The 21,701-nt window shown below is 28.5% G+C and overlaps 2 protein-coding genes across 4 annotated transcripts in view; both read left to right on the forward strand.

Moving 5' to 3' along the window:
- LOC141450987 (longitudinals lacking protein, isoforms A/B/D/L-like) overlaps positions 1 to 21,701 on the forward strand; it is a 65,464-nt gene that overhangs the window by 35,289 nt on the left and 8,474 nt on the right. For 2 of the 3 annotated variants that reach the window (XM_074121959.1, XM_074121972.1), the window contains exon 3: positions 21,647 to 21,682. The exons of the other annotated variant lie outside the window; for it this stretch is intronic. The gene's annotated coding sequence lies outside the window, so the exon portion shown is untranslated. The remainder of the gene's footprint in view (positions 1 to 21,646; positions 21,683 to 21,701) is intronic. 3 annotated transcript variants of the gene reach the window in all.
- LOC141451093 (longitudinals lacking protein-like) lies at positions 435 to 18,698 on the forward strand. The gene is made up of 12 exons (XM_074122168.1): positions 435 to 791; positions 895 to 2,633; positions 2,760 to 2,940; positions 4,455 to 4,636; positions 5,011 to 5,191; positions 5,976 to 7,404; positions 7,834 to 10,306; positions 10,655 to 11,654; positions 12,466 to 15,913; positions 16,092 to 16,591; positions 16,677 to 17,649; positions 18,377 to 18,698. The coding sequence occupies exons 4-6, from the start codon at positions 4,567 to 4,569 to the stop codon at positions 5,977 to 5,979; spliced, it is 255 nt and encodes an 84-aa protein (XP_073978269.1). The 5' UTR covers positions 435 to 791; positions 895 to 2,633; positions 2,760 to 2,940; positions 4,455 to 4,566; the 3' UTR covers positions 5,980 to 7,404; positions 7,834 to 10,306; positions 10,655 to 11,654; positions 12,466 to 15,913; positions 16,092 to 16,591; positions 16,677 to 17,649; positions 18,377 to 18,698.

Genomic DNA, 21,701 nt, shown 5'->3' on the forward strand with positions numbered 1-21,701 from the left:
TTATACTTCTAGAAGAAAACATGATCTACAGAGACACATATTTTACAAACACTGTCAAAATAATAGCTTTTGTTGATTTAATGGTTTTTTGTTCCTATATTTTCTTTTCTTTTTCTTTTTTTAAATAGAGATGTGATTATGATAATCTTGTAGTCTTATTTATACAAACATCCATTACTAAATTAATTCATTTTCCACGTTCAAATTTAGTGTTATTATTTTCAATAACATAGTGAACATAGTGATAAAAAGTCTTAGTAGTTCAAAACTATCATTACAACGTAACAAGTGTCTCATCCACACAACAATTACTACACTGTTTTGGACTTTACACAGTCGATACTATTTACGATGATCTAAAAGCCCTTTTTTCTCTGTTGGAATTGAAGAAACTTCTCCACAATACTTGGTGCTCACACCCAACTACTCTCTTGTTCACCGTCTCTCATGCCGTTCTCCTCCTAACAACCCACCCATTCGACTCAAAACGCTAGTGATCGCGTGACTTTTTCTCTAGCGCTTAAGACTTTAGTGACCATCCAATTATGAGTTATAGTACTGGGTAATAACGCGATATTTTGTTTATTATTATTGCGATTATTGTATCGAGATTATATTAACGTAGAAGTAATATAAAAAAATATTAATAATACAAAAAATAAGCTTATTTTCTTGTACTCAAACTTGTCATGCTTAATTGGCTAGGCTCGACCCTTTGGATCAGCGGTTAACTTTACATTTAACTGCTCCAAGCTTGTCTCGTATATGTGTAAAAAGTTATTTCATTTTCAGTAAGTTTATTGATTATTATTGGTTTAAAAAACTTTTTATTATTTAGCGCCAAAATATTTCAGTTATTCAAAATTAATAATTAAAAAATTTACATTTTTACAGGTGTACGTTTGTATCATTGTGACAAATGTTCAAAAAGCTATCGTTTCAAGCGAGGTTTAAGAAGGCACAAAACATTTGAATGCGGAATGGAACCGAAATTTTCCTGCATCCATTGTCCATACAAAGCGAAGAGATCTGATAATCTTAGTGCTCACATCGCTCTCAGACATGATTATCCCAGTTTTAAGATTACTCATATTTAAAAAAAAATCTATATATTTTCATCGTAAGCTCTAGTCAATAAATTATTTTTCTGCTTATGTTGTAAAATTATAATGATTCAAGTTTATAGTGAAATTTTTCTATTTTCTCATTTTACTTTCCTGTTACAGATCTTAAGATTCTGAAATTGAAATTTAAATGTGTTTATTATCAAGAATCGTGATAAGTGTGTATGTGTTAAAATCCAATCTGTATTCTTGTGTTCACAAAAAGAAAAAGTGAAATGAAATCAGTATCATTTTCGAATGTCATAATATATGCAATTTTTCAGGAATCTATGAATTTTTATTATTTATAATGAAACTAATGTGCAATATAGTTGTACAAGAATAAGAATTTCTAACATACCCGATGTAGTCTAGATAGAATGTATTCTTTGGTGATTCCAAAAAATAGAGAAGCTAACTATTTTGTATTACAAAGCCTGCTTAGGTACATTACATTTATTCTTCATTTTTTAATTATTTTTTATTTAAGACGTGTCAACATCTGAGTTTTTTTGGCGCTCGGAGATTTTTCCAGTGCACTACCTCGATCTCTCGTTACACTGGAACCATAGTTTATGACTGGCCATAATATCGTTTGGTAGGAAATACAGGCTATAAGATAGATATTAATAGGTTATTTTATAAGATTGGCATTTTGTGTAAAAGGAGAGGTTTTTACCAATATATTCATAGGAAATATTCTTTTAACGAGTAGGAAAGAAAATACAAACAGTATTTAAAGTAAATTATATAAAAAAATAAATAATAATTGGTAGAAATTAATTCAAGAAACTTGTTTAATGTTTTAAATTCACTTAGATGTTTTCTCTTGATGTTACGGTACATCATTAAGTACACTTTATTAAGATACTAAAATTTACGAAGCAGTTGACGACACATTAAAGAATACCAACTACTCTTTTTTCTTTCATACTCACATTACATAAAATATATTATTTAAAAAAAAAAAAATGTAGTAAATCCCAACAATATGTGACAACGCTTAAGCATAAAATGCTTACATGACTTTTACATATACTAAACTAGTCATTATTTGGTTAATTTTAAGCACCCCCGCTAGAATTTACTGAATGTACTAAGAATGTTATAATTTCACAATTATGGTAGCTTTTAGATATTTTATTTGTATGTTTTCCAATAGTAATCATATTTTCTTGTTTTTCAAAAATATTTTTGTTATTTTATTAATAATTTTCTTCTATCATTACAAATGATGTTTTTTTTTGCTTGTTGTAAATTTATTAATTGTGTTAGTATTTAAAATTATTGTGTTAAAACGCAATAAAAAAAATATTAAAATAAATATTTACCTTTCTTTCTTTGATAAAATTTAATATTTTATTTCATTTCACACTGTTGTGTGCATTTTTTGTTTTTATTTAAGCTTATGCATCATTCGAATAAGTTCGGAGTCCTTCCAGAAATCTTAAAGAAGTTTTATTCTTTTAAACAACACTTCTTCCTTCACTTTTTAAGGCACTCCTTTACTGCAACACAATTACACGTACAGTAAGTATCTTTGTTTCTACATATATATAAAAAAATTCATTTTTTAGAGGTTTACTTGTTTATGTAAATAACAAATTTCAATCTTTATTAAAAAGTGATTTAACATTAATTGAATTTCTGTTTCAGGTTTGATTGGCTATCCTTGCGATACATGTAAAAAAGTATACCGTCACCAAGGAAATCTTAACAGGCATAAAAAGTATGAATGTGGTATTGAAGCTAAATTTTCTTGTCACCATTGTGAATATAAAGCCAAAAGAGTGGATTCATTAACATCGCATATAGCAATCAAACATAGTGCATGGCAGTAAGTCCAAATGAGAATAACTGAAATAGTTCTATGTCCGAAGATATTATTTTTAAATTTTCACCTGTACAAATAAAAGAGTTTAAACAAAATGATGGAGGAGTCGCATAACAGTAGATAAAAGAAGTTACCTTTTTATCAAAATCGTAGTAAAATTGTTATAAAATTTAAGTCTTATAATCATCTCGCTTTATAATTTGGCCCTGCGAACACTGTAAATCAGAACAGCTGGACATATTAAGTGATATGTTTTCTTTGGAAATGAAAAACAAATTATTCTCCTCGTTCTTAAAGTAGGATAGTATCTATAAAGTCCAAACGATTTGGTGATTTTCGTCAATGAGACATGTACAGAAAATTTTGGGATGCTGGGCACAAAAAAAATATTTGGAAGAAAGATTTGAACGTAAACGTTGTTTTTTCCTCTATTATATTTTTCAAATTAAAAAGAGTTTTTTTTTCTTGAAAAAAATCCTGAAATACTTGTTTTCATTATTACAAAGATAAGTAAATTTCAAAGAAGATTAATATGGTAGAATTAATACTGAATGTAGAAATGGAAATGATCAGAAAGTAGTACCACTAAAAATAACATTTATTTTGTGAATGGTAATCCTTACTTTAAAAAAAACAACATTTGATTAATACTTATCTCCGTGCTAAAAGAGGAATATATGTACATAAAATTTGGGATATTTTTTGTTTCTAGCTGTAAAATTTGAGACTCGGTTTGAACCTGGTCTTAATTTTTTTAAAAAATTAATATTGTTATAATTTAGAGGACTCGACAAAACCTTGTACCTTTCTGTTTATCTATTTCTATTATTTTCGTTTCACTAATCATTATTAAACGTTAAAGATAGTTTTTGTTTTGTTGATAACAGTTAAATTGTAATATTTTCATTAATTTAAATTTTTTGATTTCGTAATTATTTGAAACAATAAATATGATAAATGTATTCATAAAACATAGGTCTTAATTACACCTAATATTTTCTGATAGAGGCATTAAATAATCTCACTTTAAAAGTGCTTCCTCAAAATATCCGATTCTATTACTTTGATATTATTAAGAAAATGATATTATTAAGAAAAAGAGTTTTCTTTAAGAAAGTTTTCCCTTGCTTTCTCAGTTTTGCTTCTCTAATCTGCGCTTCAAACCGTTATCTTGCTGCAAAGTAATGTCTGTGCGAAGCTCCGTCTCCTTCTGACCGTGGGAGAACTGTTCTGGCTATTTTTTATTTTATTTATATTTATTTATTTATTTTTTTAGCAGTAAGTGATGTATAGGCCAGATGCTGCTAGACAACCAGTTCCGTGTTGGTTGACTTTACACAACGAATTTGTATTACAGTAAATGCTCTAAGAATAAGTCTGTTAACGCGAATCTGAAAGACTATTATGTAGCCTAAAACCTGCATGCGCTGCTGATATTCATGAGTTGTCGCCTGCATGACAACCGAATGCTGCACATTCCTAGATTGCTTTACTATCAATTTTTGTTGTTGTTGTAGCTTTCACCTGCTTAGACTTCATGGTGGCACGACTTTTCCACAGACAGTTGTGTGAGTTAGGCATTTATTTAGCCCAAAGGTAGTAACAGATTCTTACCGGTATTACTTACTAATGACAATATTTAATTCATCATGCTTTGCACTGTGCTCCGGGTATATCCCAAATCGCTGTATCTCTGCAGGTAAGGATAGAACTATTCATCAACATTGTACATTTTATAAGGAACTGTGACCGACTCAAACTCGGCAATAAAAGTTTTAAAACAGTATTCTATCTGTCTAGGCTTCTATCTTTTGACTCATTATTGTTACTTTTTGCATTCACAGCCATTCTTCTGCCTGTTTTCCTTTGTCTCTAACTTTTAGTCTAGTTCTGAATTATTCATTAAACAGAAATATTCCTTTAGTATGAAGATTCCAGTTTAGTAATAACATCTTGAACAAAAGTTGATTTAATTCTTTTGGTAAATTTATTTTTGTTTCAATCTCAAATTATATTCTGTTTATAACTCAAATTGTTATAAATTCTATATTATGGATTACTGATTAATTGCAGGAGCGAGATCCATGTACAGCTGTGATTCTTGCGATAAAAGTTATAGGCAAGTGCGCAATCTAAGAAGGCACAAGAAATATGAATGTGGAGGAAAGAAACCGCAATGTCAATGTCCCTATTGTCCTCATATTTCTAGATACAAAAGTGATCTCAAAACTCATGTCTATACTAAACATATGTGGTGATTTTTTTTTTTTTTTTTTAATTAAATATCTTTAAACAACTTATTTTTAAAAGATGTTTTATTTATTTACAAGTGTAAAAATAATGTATTACTAAGATAATTGATTGTGATTAAATCTCTTATGATTCCAGTTGTTTTTATGTTAAACAGTTACAGAGTAGATTATTTATTCAGTACTAATTAATTAAATAATGAAAGCAATCACACAATGTTGTCTAAATCCTTTCATTATATTAATTATAAAGTAAAAGAAGAAAATTCAATAATATCTTTATACGAAATACGCAGGGTAACATTTCAAAATCCATGTTACGCAGTTTTTTGTTCTTTTAGTAAAGATTTTTGATGATTGTTTATCTTCCCAACTTAGTAACAAGGCTTCAAGATTAAAAGTACATCCAAAAATGATTTCAGCCGAATGACAAAATAAAATTATAAGCTAAAATGTTTTAGTGCTTCTAAGAATTACCTCAGAATTAAGACAAACAATTGAAAACAGGGAACACTTTTTTTAAACCTTCTTTATGAAACAAACTAGTGAATTTTATTTACTTATAACTATGTCTTTTGAAAGCCAATTATCCTTAAATATTTTTGTAGTAATGTAATGTTTCGGTGGTGAGAGGTATTTTTTGACAGGTCAAATTGAAAAAAAGAAAGATTGGCGATTTAAGTGTTCAAAAATGTCAAAGTAATGTTACCATTTTAAAAATTGTATTACTCATTTAATTATATCATATTTCTTTACTAATAGGAGAAACGTTTTTTTTTTATATTTCAGGTAGACAGAAGTTTTCTTGCAGTGCTTGCAATAAAAGTTACAGCCAGCTGGGCAATCTAACCAGACATAAAAAATACGAATGTGGTGGAAAAACGCCACAATTTAAGTGTCCATTTTGTCCACATCGAGCCAGATATAAAAGTGATCTAAAGACACACATATATAGTAAACATTCGTTGCTCATTTAGATAAATTGAAAAATTTATTGTATTAGTATGCACAAAATTCGGATTGTTATTTTATTGTAGTCGATTGTTTTGTTAAAAGTGTTAACGGGTTAAAAAAAAATGAAATGTGTATGTCTGTAACAGTATTTAGAACTTCTATTACCACGATTAAATGAATACAACTGGAATGTTATATACTGTTATATTAAATTCAATTTATTTTTTTAAATTAAAGAACATTTTAAAAAAAGGACAAAGGTATTCATTTTATTATTTATGTTTGTTGTAAAAGATCAAATCATACCATTTGGAAATCTAATTAGGAATAGTGTCTTATTGTTAAATTTCCTATTTAACGAAAAAAACTGTTAATTAGCTAAAATAAAATGTATTAAATTAACCGTTCGATACTATCTAGCGATCAAAATAGGCAGAGAATCGAATTAACGCACTTTAAACTGCACTCGAGTCCAAAGATGAGGTAGTGGAAAAAATGTCAAATTTAAAGATAATTCTAGATTCATTATAATTTTTCACTCTTCAAATAAGATTCACTTAACTGAAAAAAAAAAAAAATTAAAAAAGGAATTCAGGTTTAATTTTTAAAACATCATTGAACTGATTACTATTTGTGAAAAAAAAGAATTTATAATTTTAAAAACTAATTCTGATTTTTAATGTGAACCATAAATTTGAATATTGACCTAAATTAGTTACCATAATCATTAATTAAATTAAGTTAAATATTTTATTTATTTCTAATTAAATTTAGTTCTTATGCACAGAAAATCTTATCATAAGCAAACAAATTATTTCTTTTTTGGAACTATGAATTTTGAGATCTCTGAAATTGAGTTTTTAATAATCTCACTGTGTTGAACCACTTGTTTAAATAGCGTAACTATACAAATTACCATGGGATGAGGAATCATTAACTTTTCAAAGAACAGTAGAAAAATGTAAATTTAATAAATCCTTTTACAGAAGGTTATTTTTTTATTTATTTATTTGTATGATTATAAAATATTTTCTCGGCTTATCATTCACTCTTCACAATAATAAACTTTCTATTTCAGAATCTTTCTGTCTAATTAATCTTGTATTTTATCCAAATAATCTTAGAAGAACGATACCAAGAATAGAAAATTGTGAAAAGTTCATTAAAATGACACCTTTTATCAAATGATATTATTATTTAGTTCAACATTTCTCATAATAATTTCTAGTAATATTGCATCTAAGTGGAATAATTGGTGACGAAGGTAATTTATTATGTGAGAAGTTTACCTCGTAAAGAAGTGCATTTAAATTATATCTCCAATCGTGCAGAATATATTTCTGATTTAATACTGTTGAAGTAAGAGAAATAACAAAAACAAAGAAAATTAAATTAAAGTATTGTTGAAATGACTTAACGATAAACAGCTACAAATATTGAAATATATTATTTCATTTGATGTGATTTAAATCTTAAAAATTTACCAATAATTATGTGATTATAGAAAAAAATAAAACAATCATATCTCCATGTAACAGAAATTACTAAATTTTTTTTTTCATTCGAAAAGTATAGAAGTATTTTATTACCAAATCAAATTTTTTCAGTACGCAGATACAATTTATTTTTAAGGTAAAATAAGTTTTTAAGCTTATAGTCTATAGAATAAATTCGCTTTTCATTTTTGTTTCAGAAATTTTGGGCGATTTTAGGTGCGATACTTGTACAAAAAGTTTCAATAATATTGGACGCTTATGGCAGCACAAAAGAGAAGATTGTAAAGTGATTGAGCCACAGTTTCACTGCCCACAATGTCCACATATTGCCAAATGCAGTAGTCATTTGAAGGCACACATTTTTCTTAAACATCATCTATTGTACAAGTCTTAATTGAATTGCAATGTTAATCATTTTGATTCAAATTACATTTTCTTGTCTAATGTATTAAAAGAGGAAAAAACTAGCGTTCTTTAATTATTAATAAGATTAATTTATTTATTAAGTAATAAAAGTTTATAATGAAGTTCTTAAAAATTTGAAAAAATTATTATAATCTCTTTCTAAGAGATTGCAAACAAGCATTTTTGTAATTTCATTATATTTATAAATAAATTTTAAAAACATGATTTTTATGACCTAATTTTTTTGGTCGCTCATATTATAACTTGGAGAATGTTTAACACAATACTTCAAAAAGAGTGCTATATGTAGGCGATATGAGTTCGCTGAAATGATGAGTTAGACCTCATCCCAAAAAATTATCGGGTTTGTTACTTTATCGGTGATATTTGTGCAGTGAAATGTCATTGAAGCATTGCCAAGGTTGATAAAGTCATATTTGTTTGTAAACATATATTTATACGACATATATATGTATACATTTCGTAAGTTAGCCTATTTAGTTATTGGTAAAAAGTCAAATTGCTCATAAAATACTTGCAGTTTAAGAACCAGAACAGGTTTTCTGCTGCCTTAACAGCAAAAGATATCGTTAGAACCTCCGTAGCCCGAGCAATTCACAAATACTGTGTTTGAATGGGTGTTGTATATATTATTTTTCATGCGGGGCATTACGGCTTAACTCTTAAAAGCTACATAATTAGTTCTTTTTTAGAGAGCGTATAAAGAAGAGATTAGAGTTAGAGGTACCAGAGAAGCTGATGATTAAAAGCTATTGTTGTCTTCTTGAGGTAAATTGGTTTACGGGAGATTATAAAGCTAAGTGCAATGCGTCAATAAGATCTATTGTGCCTTCCTTCAGAATTTGTGCATGATTGCTGGTGTTTTATAAGTGAACAAAATATATGAGTGAGGGGGCCTGTAGTTATGAGCTAGAATTTAACTGTAGTTCGCTTACCCAAACAGTTGTACTGTACGCATTAACTTCCTGTATAGGCCCTGTAAAAATTGTTTGAACATTGAGAGTTCAGTGTTTATTGTAAGACTGGATATTCGCCAGGACGCAAAGATCTCTAAAGAGAAGGTTACTCCATGTCCATCATTCTTTGGAAAGGCGAATAGTTTATAGTATGTAGGTTGAAGTTGGTTGTGGATTATGTTTTTTAAGATCGTGGACAATAGGGAGGAAGCTATGCCCTTAAACCTCGGTTTCTGGCGATAGATGGCTTACATATAGTAAGAACAGAAAATATTTTTCTTACGATCTACGATCTTATGTAGGTTCATTTCATTTCTGTTTATTGTTGTAATTTACTATTAGTTCTGTAGCTTTTTCTGAATTTCAGCTTTATAAAGAACTCAATATGTTTACTAATTGATTGTTGAAGATCCTTGAAACATTCTGGAAGTCACAATTATTCAAAATCTCGTTTTTTTTCTGGAAATAAATATTTGAGTTCCCTAATCTGTTTGATATTCGCACTAGTTTTGTGTGTAAGCATTAAACCAAAAAATTGCTGATTTCCCAAACCTAATATTTCACGTGGAATAGTCACGTGTAGTATGGTGACTAAACAGCCAATTTTCGCCAATATTCTTTAACCAAAATTAGCAATTCTTGTTTTGAAAAAGGTTAAAATGTTTTGACTGTAGGGAATTTTATAGGAAGATAGTCTTTCATTAAAGAACAATATAATTTGTTGCATTGCACGATCGAGTTTGATGGTAATGGAGCAGTGAAACGTGAAAATATAACCGAACCCATTAAACAAAAAAAATCTAAGGAAGAGGGATTCTTAGTAAAGAAAGTATTAGAAAGTAAGAATAAGTTATTGTTTTATTGCAATTTCTGGTTGTTTTTTTTTTACAAGTGAATGCATTTTTTCATCATATGTATACATTACAACCGACATCTTTTATTAAGTTTATACCCTCAAAATTGTGAATTTCTCTAACAACAGTTTTGTCTAGTAGGTGAATCATCTGCTACTAAGAAGCGTTATATTTGTCAGAAGTGTTTTAAGAGTTATAGTCACTCTTATAATCTTCATCGCCATCAAAGGTATGAATGTGGTGTTAAACCTCAATTCCAATGCCCATACTGCCCTTATCTGGGAAGATATAAAGGTCATCTTAAGAGGCATGTCAACCAGAGACATAAGACCGATGAAGATGATCAAAATGCCTGAACTTGTGATGAGATTAGACTGGTCCGACAGAGTACTGGTGAATTTCAAGGACAAGAAATACTGCTTATCTTATTAAAGGTAACAACATTTAAAAAAATAATTTTAATGACGATAGTTACTCCATAATATTCAATTGTTTTTATAGATTATTTATTTTTGTAATATCTCCTTTTCAAATTTTCTTTACTTAATTTTAATTTATCTGTCAGATAGAAAGTTGTTTGATTAATAAAAAGTAAATGAAGATTTGTTTCACGTAAGTCATTCATAAATATATAGAAACATTCTTGGCAAACAGCATGTAATCTTGTGCCCTGTCGTAATTTAATTAAAAAAAAAGTTTTCTTTCAGATTTTACATAAATCTAAATAGCATTTTTTTAAAAAAAGAAAATCATGTCTAACTTCAATTTTATTTACCTTGCAGGAGGAAAAATCTACACGTGTAAAAATTGTTCTAAGTCATATAACCGATCCTACAATCTACAAAGACATTACAACTATGAGTGTGGAGTTGAACCAAAATTCAAGTGCCCAGTCTGTCCATATCAAGCAAGATATAGAAGTTATCTGAAGAGTCACATTTTTGTGAAGCATACAGTAGAAACTACTAATAATGTTCATCATAAAAATTTTATTAAATAGGATGATATTATTTTATTGTTTGTAATATTGTTTCAGTGTAATTCTATTTGCCTTTGTTGATTTATTGCAGCCTCGAAGCTCTGCAATCATCTTAACAGAGTGGAGTGACTAAATATGCCGTTTAGGAAAAACGTAGCTTATACATTTATGAAATATCAATAAATATTACGTTCAGGTGTTAAACTTTAGTGGTTACTTTCCTAAGTTTCTCTCTCTCTTGTGAAAATGTTTTCCTCAGTAACAACATATTGACTGCATTAGCGATGAAAGAATTTTAGGAAGTTTGAACCCAAATTACTCACTTTTGTTGGGTTTAGGAAGTTATTCTTCCTTGCCATGCATTACTTTCGTTTTCATAATATCTAACCAATACTTCATTAATTCAAGTAAGCGAATAGAAAAAATTAATCGTAGAAATATATGTAGGAAACGAAACTTTGACTATCAAATTTCACAAAGTAATTTTCAATATGGCATATTGCTTTCTAAATTAGGTACTTTCTTTCCAAAAGCGCCTAATGTTTTGCTCAGCTTTGCTATTAAAGAGTGTGAATAAATCATAAAATACAAGCTGAAAGGGGTCCTACAGATGCTCTTCACGAAAACCACAAGATGCACCCGGCTACAGGCTGAGTCTAAAAGCTATCATTCCTGACTACGAATTAAAAGCACTGTGAAAAAAAAAGGCGAATGACACCGAACCTTGACTTGGACCCACATTATTGGAAACTCCAAGGAAGATGTTTTTCTAAGCCAGTTCACATCTACATGCCATTTAGCAGGTCAGTACGCATTTTTGGAGGAGGAAATCTGTGTTTTGTGTCTCTTAGATTCTCTTAGATTTTAATGCCAGTTTAATTTATACTAATATTAAACTATAATACTATACTAATATCAATAATGCAATCTATGCAGCATTGCTCCGTTATCTTCGTATATCCTAATCAATCAGTTGCCAAAACTAGATCTTCTTGCTTTCCTAACAATTAATACCATTTCATTGTCGCATTCATGACATCTTGTTGCATTAAATAATGGATTAATCCAATCCAATTTACTTCCAAGCTGATAATTTAAAGTTGTTAATTATCGTTAACATGATTTTCTTACTCCTAAGTTTAATTATTGCATACAATAAACATTTTTCGGATCTCTAAATGTGGAGCTGGAAAATATATTGTGCAATTAGTGCCTGGAGCGCATAACAGATGATAATTTCGAAATTCGCCTAGCATGAATAAAGTTGGATGAGAAATTTTGTAGACACGTTGTTAATAATAATGTTAATTAAAAATAATTGCTTATTATTTATTTAAATAATACTAATTACTCGTTGTAATATTGCATGCCATGATTTAGTGATGAATGCACTTTTTAGGAGACGGAAAAAAAAATATTCATTTATTATTTTATAAGTACATATGGACGAAATTTCATATTATCTATTGCTTATGTAGATTTTACTTTTTTCTTGTCGATTTTATTTTTTTTTGTATCGACTACTCCGCTTTAAGGAAAATCGATATTAAGTTCGAGATATTTTGAACCAATTACAACTTACTAGTAATTATTTATTTTCTGTTTTCATTTCAGAAAGAAGAAAGTTTGAATGCAGCGCGTGCCATCGCACATATCGATACTATCAAGGTTTATACAATCATAAACGATTTGAATGTGGCAAAGATCCCCAGTTCCATTGCCCTGAGTGTCCGTTCAAGTGTAAGCAAAAGATCTCACTTAGAAGACATTTAGTCAATATACATAATTCTATATGAAATACATAGTCATCAATTTTTTTTATTTTAATTAATTAATTTTTATTTTAGTTAACAGACATCTTCTACTTTCTTGATAATTTTTTGTTTTGTTAATGGCTTTCTATTCTGAATCAACTACTTATTCTTAAAAAAATACTTGTCTACAACAAAAAAATGTTTGTAACTTTAAAAAATAAATAAATCTTTAAAGATTTACTGGCTAGCGGTCTGGATTTATATACTTGACTATTCATACCTCTAAAATTTCGTTTCTTAAAGCAACTGTACATCATATGTCCAAAATAGGGCAAATCCAAGCAACAAAAATATTTTAACATTCTCAAGGCGTTCAGATCACCTTGAGAAAGAATATTTCGCTCTTAATGTCATGTTGAGACGAAGAGATTATTCTCATCTGCGTTACAGCTTTACTGAACTAGTAAGTTTAAAAATATTTCGTTTACAAATTCACACTCATTTATTTTAGACTTACATGTTTTTGAGTACATTGTAGTTATAAGCAATAGATATTATAACAGTTTGTCTTTAATGTTCAAACAATATTTAAAAGCAAAAAAAAAACCTAGTGTAGGGATCATTCTTAAAGAATATTTTAAAAGATATTTCGGCATTAAAACTCTTCAACAATTATTTTGGTTCAAATGGATAACTGTGTAGACAGTAGGTAAGACTTGGAATGTACAGCTTATATGACTCTAGCGCGGTGTTTCCCAACGTGGGGCCCACGCCCCCCAGGGGGGCAATTTAATAGTTAAGGGGGGCAATTCGAAAATGGACTCGACACGACTTTAACCCTTTCGCTCCGGGCTATTTAAATGCAATGCTAGATATCGGTGCCAAATTTAACAAAAAAAGCAAATTCTTAAATAATTGCGTTAAATAATTATTAGGTATAATTCCGTTTGACGAGACCAAAATATCAACTGGGTGATTGGCGTCGTCAAGTAAACTTCGTCTGGGGTTCACCGCGGAGCGTGCAGACTGCCGCGGGGAACCCCGGACGTTTTAAAAACTCGCTAAACAGCGCAGTTGTTGGCACTTAATTGGCCCATCGCTGCATATCAAATATGCAGTATCAAGAAGAACTCGCAGAATTGCAAAATGATGAGTCAGTTAAAACTTTATTTAATATAAAAGGAGCGATGGTATGGCTTTGTGAGGAAACAGATATCAAATACCTAAATTCAACCAAATGTGCAAGAAAACTATTGCTACCGTTTCCATCTTCATTTTTAGCTGAATGTGGATTTAGTGCTGTAATTGATTTACTGGTAAAAAAAAGAAATCGGCTGGATATAACACAACGTGGAGACTTGAGACTGCAGCTAACCAAATTGGAACCTTATATAAAATCTCTGTGCAGCAAGCATCAAGCGCAAGGATCTCACTAAATTAAAATAATAAATTGATATAGAAAAATCTGTATTAAAATTATTTGGAATTTGAATTTCAGTTCTACATTATATGTTTTGAAATTTTACTTACTATGTTTTGTTAACAATTTCATAGTGATTTCTTCCTAGAACCTATCATTTATGTTTCTTAAGTGAACGAATCAATTTTTTAATGTTAAAAATTATGTATGTTACATGGGGGGCATGAAAATTTTAGAAAGGTTAAGGTGGGGCATGACACAAAAAAGGTTGGGAAACACTGCTCTAGCGGAACGTCTAACAGAAACAAAATCTAAACAAATTTGTGTATTCCAGGTCGTATTATTAGAAAAAAAAAAGAAAAAAAAAAGCGCTTATATTAAGTATTCGTAGGATAGTCACTTGTTCTTTGATTTTTCAAAAAGGAGCCTCAATAAGTGAGAGTCGGTGAAGAGATTTACTGTTTATAGTAAGAGAAGGCTGGTAATTTGGTTGGATCCTGGCTCTAGGAGCTTTATAGATACTATGCCTAGAAGCATGACTATGAAGAGAAACTTTTTTAAGCAGGAGTTATCTTTAATTTTAATTTTTACTATTTTATTAAATATTATGTTTTGTCTATGTGAGACTATGTGCTGGCTTTTGTCCTTAAAAATTGGTCAGCTGTAGTTCGTTTTTGATATAACAAATACAAAAAAAACCCTAATGTCTCCATGTTTTGTATTTTTTTCAAGGTTTCGACTAGCTTTGTCTGACATCATTAGAAGATTATTAGATAATTCTAAAATTTTGTATGTTAACAAAAAATTCATATTTTCAAAAAATGTTCAGTGCGAAACATAGAGTACATATTCTTACATGTAAATACATGTTTTAGAGTAATCGCCTATTTTTTTCAGGCGGGGCTTGACGACCAACTACCAATTAAGTAATTAAATTAAGTAAAGGAATTTTTTTTCCAAAAATTAAAAAGCAACTGCACGCGGGATTCGAACGGAAGATCTCTTACACGTCTATGCTTCATATTCACCACCCAAGTTCGCTCTTAAATCCATGTTTATACTATTTTTTTTATTGACTTTAAATTACAAAACAATGCTTGAATAAATGATTCTGTGTAGACATAAGTTTTTTAATTTTTTTTTGTGTAATATACAGTGTATCAAGTTATAAGAGGCTATCACCAACCTAATAGCCAATGAATCATATTGAACAAATATTATTTTAACAAGCAGAATATTGCTTGCCGGATTTTTAAATGTTTTATTAAGTTAAAGTATTATTCAATTGCGAAAGATTCAACGGTTTAAGTTTTCTTTTAACACTATTTTAAAGCCAATTCTAAAAAACAGTGTGTTTTCCACTGCTATTTAGTTTGTATTATAATTGGTGTTATTATCTTTCAAAATAAAATTCATCATATTTTTTTTGTTTTTCTGTTTTAGAATTAGAAAAGTTTGAATGTACTGTTTGTCATCGCAGTTATCGTTACAAACGAGGATTGTACACCCATAAAAAATATGAATGTGGAAAATCTCCTCAATTTCACTGTCCAAACTGTCCATTTGAATGTAAGCAAAAAGTCTCACTAAAGAGACACATGTTTAATAGGCACAATTATTCTTGGAGTAAATAGGCAATATATTGTTACGTTTTATTTTGTAATTTTGATTTTTTTTAAATTTCAATTGTTTTTTTAATTTCAAATTACATGTCATATTTTTAAAAAATAATACAAAAGTGTAAATTTGTATTTACATAATAAATGCGCTGTAAATTTAATATTCCTTTTACGACGCACATTATTAAAACTTCAAGTCCTAATATGTTTTCACAACTCCTTTTGTTACATCATCTCTCTCATTATTTATTTATTTATATTAAGGGCAAGTAAGTTAATGAAACAATTATTAACAATTTTCTTTAAAACATTGTGACATTAAATTAGTAATTATTTTACTCATGATAAAAAAAAAAACAAAATCATAAATGGATCGTACTTCAAGAGAGAACAGCTTGAATATTATTAATGAACTTATTTTCTGACTTATTTTATTTGTGTTCACAGTCAAGAAGTATGTCTGCGCAAAATGCTTCAAAAGTTACAAGTATAGAACTGGTTTGTATACTCACTTGAAATTTGAATGCGGAGTATTACCACAATTTCGTTGTAAATTTTGCTCCTATGAGAGTAGATATAAAGGTAACTTGAAAAAACATGTATTTATTAAACATAAACAAGTTTATTTACAAAATAAAGCAGATATTGATGAATTAATTAAAGAAAGTAGCCATATTTTTTAAATAATATATAAATGTAGAAGATGGTTAAACAATAAACAATGATGTGTATTTAGTAATTTTTATTCAATTATGTTTGACGTATGTTTTAATTTATTAAACTATTTTTCATTCAGAACCAGAATTGATGCAGTAAAATCTGGATTTTTTTTGTTGATCTTACCAATTTGCTAGAGATTTCTTGCAGTTTGGAAAATTTGTATTTAAATCTTGTGACGGTTGTGTTAACAATAAATAAATACTGCAGTAATTACCTTCTTATTAGAGGTTATTAAACCTACAAAACCGAATAGTTTCATTTAGGTATTTAAAGACTTTTACTAAATCATTTTTGCTTTATTCTTTCTTTCAGACGAGGCAAATTCCAGCGAAGATAGATTTAAATGTAGAAAATGTGAAAAAAGTTTCAAGTATCGTCAAGGAAAATCAAGGCATGAAAGACAATGCGGAGTAGAACCAAGATTTAGATGCCCTTATTGTATCCGAGCATTTCGAAGAAAAGAATATGTTAAACTCCACGTTTTTAGGCTTCATCATTTGACTTAAATCTCGAAATGCAATTATTATTAGTTCATCCCAAATATGGACTAAGTTTTTCTTAGGCGATCGTTTAAAAAATATTTTAAGTAACCAGCTGAAGCCCAAAAGTTTTTCGAACATGTATTATGTAAATAAAGTAAAGTGACTTAAGCAAATATAAAAGTCTGATTAAAATGATTAATTATTTTAAAATTTTGCTAACAAATTTATATCTTTACAAGTTAAATTGTAATATATACGCACCCAGAATCCAAAAAGAAGAGATTATGTGTAAGTTGAAGACTTCTCTTCCAAAGCCAGCATTTTTCTACATTACATCACTATTTCGTAGAAAGTACGTCACTGCTTTGAGGAAAAGGAGCGTCTTTTGCGTGAAGGAAAAGAATAATTTTCAAGAGCAAAAATTCTTGTTTAATTTTCTACCACTGACTTATTGCCTTCTCAAGTTATAAATATGACTTCTCAAGTTATAACATAAACGTTCTTGATTAAGAAGAAGAGGATAACAATAAGTTGTTAAAGATCTTTTTGGTGTTTATGGAGATGTGTGTGGGTGTGTTAGTTATTTTGTGGAGTCACATCTGCGAGAGAGACATTTTTTTCAAATCAAAGCTGTGGTATAAACAGTTCGTATCTGTTGGTCTTGTTTTATCAATGTGGAAACGGAATTAAGGAGTTGTCAAGAATAAAACGCATCGCTTCCGCTTAAGATCGAACGGTGGTTGGACTTTGATGTTATTTATCACATTATCATGTGAATCAGATTTTACATTAGTCAAAAGAGGGTAAAGATAAATTTAAATTTTTTCTAACACCTAAATCTGTTGAGGTTTCTATGATGTATCAAGTTTATTAAAATTTGGAATGTATACCTCCTATTTAATAAAAGAGTTTTTAAAAAAATAAATAAAATTATAATAATGTTTTATAAACCTCTTACTCTTTTTTAAATGATAGGTGTCTTGAAGTACATCATAGTTAATAAAAATTTGTAAAAAAAAAGAGTGGTTATTAGAAGATTTTTGTTCAGTTTTATCAGAATCTTCTCTTATTTCTGTATTATATTTTGCATTCTTGAAAAGATATGAAGTATTCAGCTTTCAATGGATATATTTGCTTGTTTCAAAAGCGTAAAAGGAAATCATGCTTTAGATTGTGAAAAATTATAAAATCATTATTTTGGCAATGTAATTTTGGTGATAATGCTCGTGATTGTGATATTACAACATAATTTAAAAAATCAATAAAGTATCGCCAAACATATAAATATGATATCTAACAATTTAAATTTTCTCAGTAATTTGTAAGGAGTCTTTTAAAATTAAATTGTTTACTTTAAAGCGGCAGTTTAGTAAACTGTAAACATTCTCTTCCCTTTATTATTGGTAAGGGGAATAAATGTAAAAAATGTAATATAGATTATAGTAAGGGAAGATCTTAGTTTTAAATAAAATTTTGCTTTCATTTTTATCCTAGAATTCTTTCTAAGATTTTTTGTTTTTTTTTTTTCAGGATACAACATACGATACGTTCCAGCTTTCAGATGCGATAAATGCAACAAAACTTATAAATATAAAGAGAGTCTAAATAGCCATAAGAGACATGAATGTGGTAAAGAGCCGAAATTTCTATGCCCTCAGTGTCCATATAGAAGTAAACAAAAGGTAAATCTTAAGCGGCATATTGCTCTCAAACATATGATTATTTAGAGTACTTGTGTCTTAGATTTGTCAATATGTAAAATAATAAATGCGTTAATTTATTACCTACCTTCACGTCCACGACACCTAATCGTTAGTTGGACGTTAAGCCCCGCCTAAAAAAAAAAAAATAAGCTATTACTTTAACTTAAATGTAAAGGCTTGAATTTTTGTATTATGATTTGCTAATTGAAGAGTAGAAACTAAGTCTATGACCTGAATAAAGAATACTTGTACATGTAAAATAATTTAGGACAAAAAATGACTAAATATAATTTATAAAATTATTATCATTTTTATTTATTTATTAAAAAGAGCAATTAAAACAATAACGTGTTTTACTCACAACATAATATGTAATTTGAAAAGAAAGAAGCTTATTTTTTTGCTTTAAATTCATTTAATATGCCTTTAAATAAAATACATAGGATATAATTGAGATTTTTGCTGAACTCAAAAGATTTATTTTTTTAAATATCTCTATATTATTTGTTTTTGCTTTACTACAAATTTTGAAAGATTTCCTACAGTTCTTATATATAAATATTGTTTAATGTATAAATATTGTTTATATATATAAATAATTTATTGCTTATTATTATTCTGAGATTAAAAGTTGAAATAAATGAAAATTTTGCTCTTACATTTGTTTTTGTTTTTGTTTTTTTACTTTATATAAATATTTAGTGTAATAATGTAGACAAATTATATATTAAAAATGAGTTGCACTAAATGCGTTTTATTTTTTGTTTAATATAATATTTTAACTTTATGTTCACAAGGTGACAATCATTTCAAGTTTTTTAATATATACACAACAAAATGCAATTGCTGGTGATAAAGGTGATTTATCTTTTTCTTTTTAGTTTATTATCTATTTTTGCTTTATAACTTTTACTAATAAAAAGTATTATCTTGTCACAGGTGACACATTTCCCTGTCCTACTTGTCCAAGGTCGTACAAATCCAAGAATAATTTGACACGACATCTTCGCCTAGAATGCAATAAGGAGCCAAAATTCCATTGCAGTTATTGCAGTTTCAAAACTAAACGAAAGGAATCATTAAAATTTCACGAGGTTACACTACATGGTCCCAAGTATATGTGAAAAATATTTGTTTCTTTTTATTTTTTTTATTTAATAACAAGTATGGTGGAATATACGAAACCATTTTGGAGCTTAATTGTTGAGAGCTGCAAACTCATATTGCCTTAATAGTTTGTAAATGTATTTGTATATTATTATTCCGGTTGTTTTTTCTTTTTTTAATTTGTATATTCTAGAAAGTAAAATAGATGATATAAGTGCAATGTACAAAAGATTATGCATTATTTTGAAGTTAAGAATTTTAAGATATTTATTTATATCTCTTACTATACCCAAATTTTCAAGGATTTTTTTTGCTCTCCATGAAGGGGTTCTCAATGATAAATATCATCTAAGAGTATCGGGGTAATCGATCAAAATGGTCAAATGTGCAGGATACGGTCAAAAGAGAGAGCGAGAGAGAGGGTGAGAGTAAGAAAACATTCTTTGTTTTGGAACTGCCTCTTTAGAGTATTATGTAGCAAAATTCAAAATTTTTTTATGTGTTTTCAATTATTATTGAGACATGAATTCAATTGCTCATCAGCATCCAAAATTTTACCGAAGGTATTCGCAGATGTAATCTTACAAAATCTTTTTTTTTACTTTCGCCTGTTTGACACATGACTCTCTATCAAATTTGGCCAAGTAATGTTCAAGAATTCTTTGATTAGACCTCGTCAAAAGTTTGGGCATCTATGCCTTAACCCTTATCATCTGATTTTTTTTTAAAATGAATTTATTATATATAATTTACTGACATGCACTTACACTTCTTGATCTCACTAATGTGTATTAAATTTATCCAAAATTCTCAACCGATCGTCGGAAACCTGAGTATTAAATTTTTCTTTAGAGAAACTGTTATAATTAAATTTCCCAATGTCAAATGCTAAATTTTAAAAATAGTTTCTTATTATCTTTGTAAATATTTATAACTAGAATGTTTTCTTTTTGCTAAGATATTCAGTAAGAAATAGAAATGGGAACCGTAAAAGAAGATAATATTTCTAGTTATTTAGTCACATATTTTTATTTAATTTATTTCATTACATTCTTAGTGTAAAATTTGTGGACTTTAAAAAAGTGAAATTTTTTACTTTAAAGTTAAATATATATTATTGTAAATAAAGCCCCTTAAACTAAATCTGTGGCCTTGTATTCTAAGTTTAGCTACCGATTAAATTTATACTTAAAATATTTAATGGAGATATAATATGCTTATTATATAAATAATTAAAAATCGGTAACTGATTGGCAATTGATTAGGATTCAATTTCTAGATAACCCTTTTATCAGATCCAGAATCCTTGTCAAAGTATCAATGCACTGTATTTATTTTATACTCAACTGTAGAGCGTACTATTCAGATGATAAGATACAGAAATGCAAGTTTTAAACCTGTGAATTGATAGAATCATAACTTGAACTGTTCAAAAATGTGTCATCATAAAAAATATATTGATTTTATAAGTTTATAAATAAGGAGCTATTGGACTTCTCTGGGTCTTACCAAGTTATTTGCACTCTTTTGTAAGCTATACCACGCGAAAGAAATTAAAATGTGTAAAATCATGATTCCTTATTTTTCTTAATTTTTGTTAAACATTCTTAATTATACAAAAAGTATTATAATCAGTGAATCTAACGTCTTAAGTGAAAAATAAATGTCATGAAGAGGTTGGGAAGGGAAATTACGAATATGCGGAATTTCCAAAGAAAATTGGTCACTTATAATGTGGAATTGTAAGAAAATGTGTAAAACCTTTTTTTCTCTTCAAATTGCTTTCAGCATTGAAAGTTGTTGAAAAGTAATTATTTGGATATTTTGGTTAAAATGATTCATTGCAAACCGAAGTCTTAATTTTTTTGAATTACTGATTTCATTCATATTTTCTAAGGTAATTTCATGTTCATTTGAGAATATTTCTAATATTCTTAATTCCAAAAACAAAACAATATGTATACCTAATAATGGCGTATTTCTGTTTTAGGCGATCTCTATTTGAAAAAAGGTAATTCTGAAACAGGTAATTATAGATCCAATAT

This window comes from Rhodnius prolixus, unplaced genomic scaffold, assembly GCF_049639745.1.
Source record: "Rhodnius prolixus isolate KJV_2025 unplaced genomic scaffold, Rpr scaffold_1, whole genome shotgun sequence".
Taxonomy (NCBI): Eukaryota; Metazoa; Arthropoda; class Insecta; order Hemiptera; family Reduviidae; genus Rhodnius; species Rhodnius prolixus.

Bases quoted from the DNA above. Each gene is read 5' to 3' on its own strand.
- LOC141451093 (XM_074122168.1), top strand. From the start codon at position 4,567: ATGACAATATTTAATTCATCATGCTTTGCACTGTGCTCCGGGTATATC. The intron at 4,637-5,010 runs GTAAGGATAGAA...GATTAATTGCAG, and splicing joins AAATCGCTGTATCTCTGCAG to GAGCGAGATCCATGTACAGC.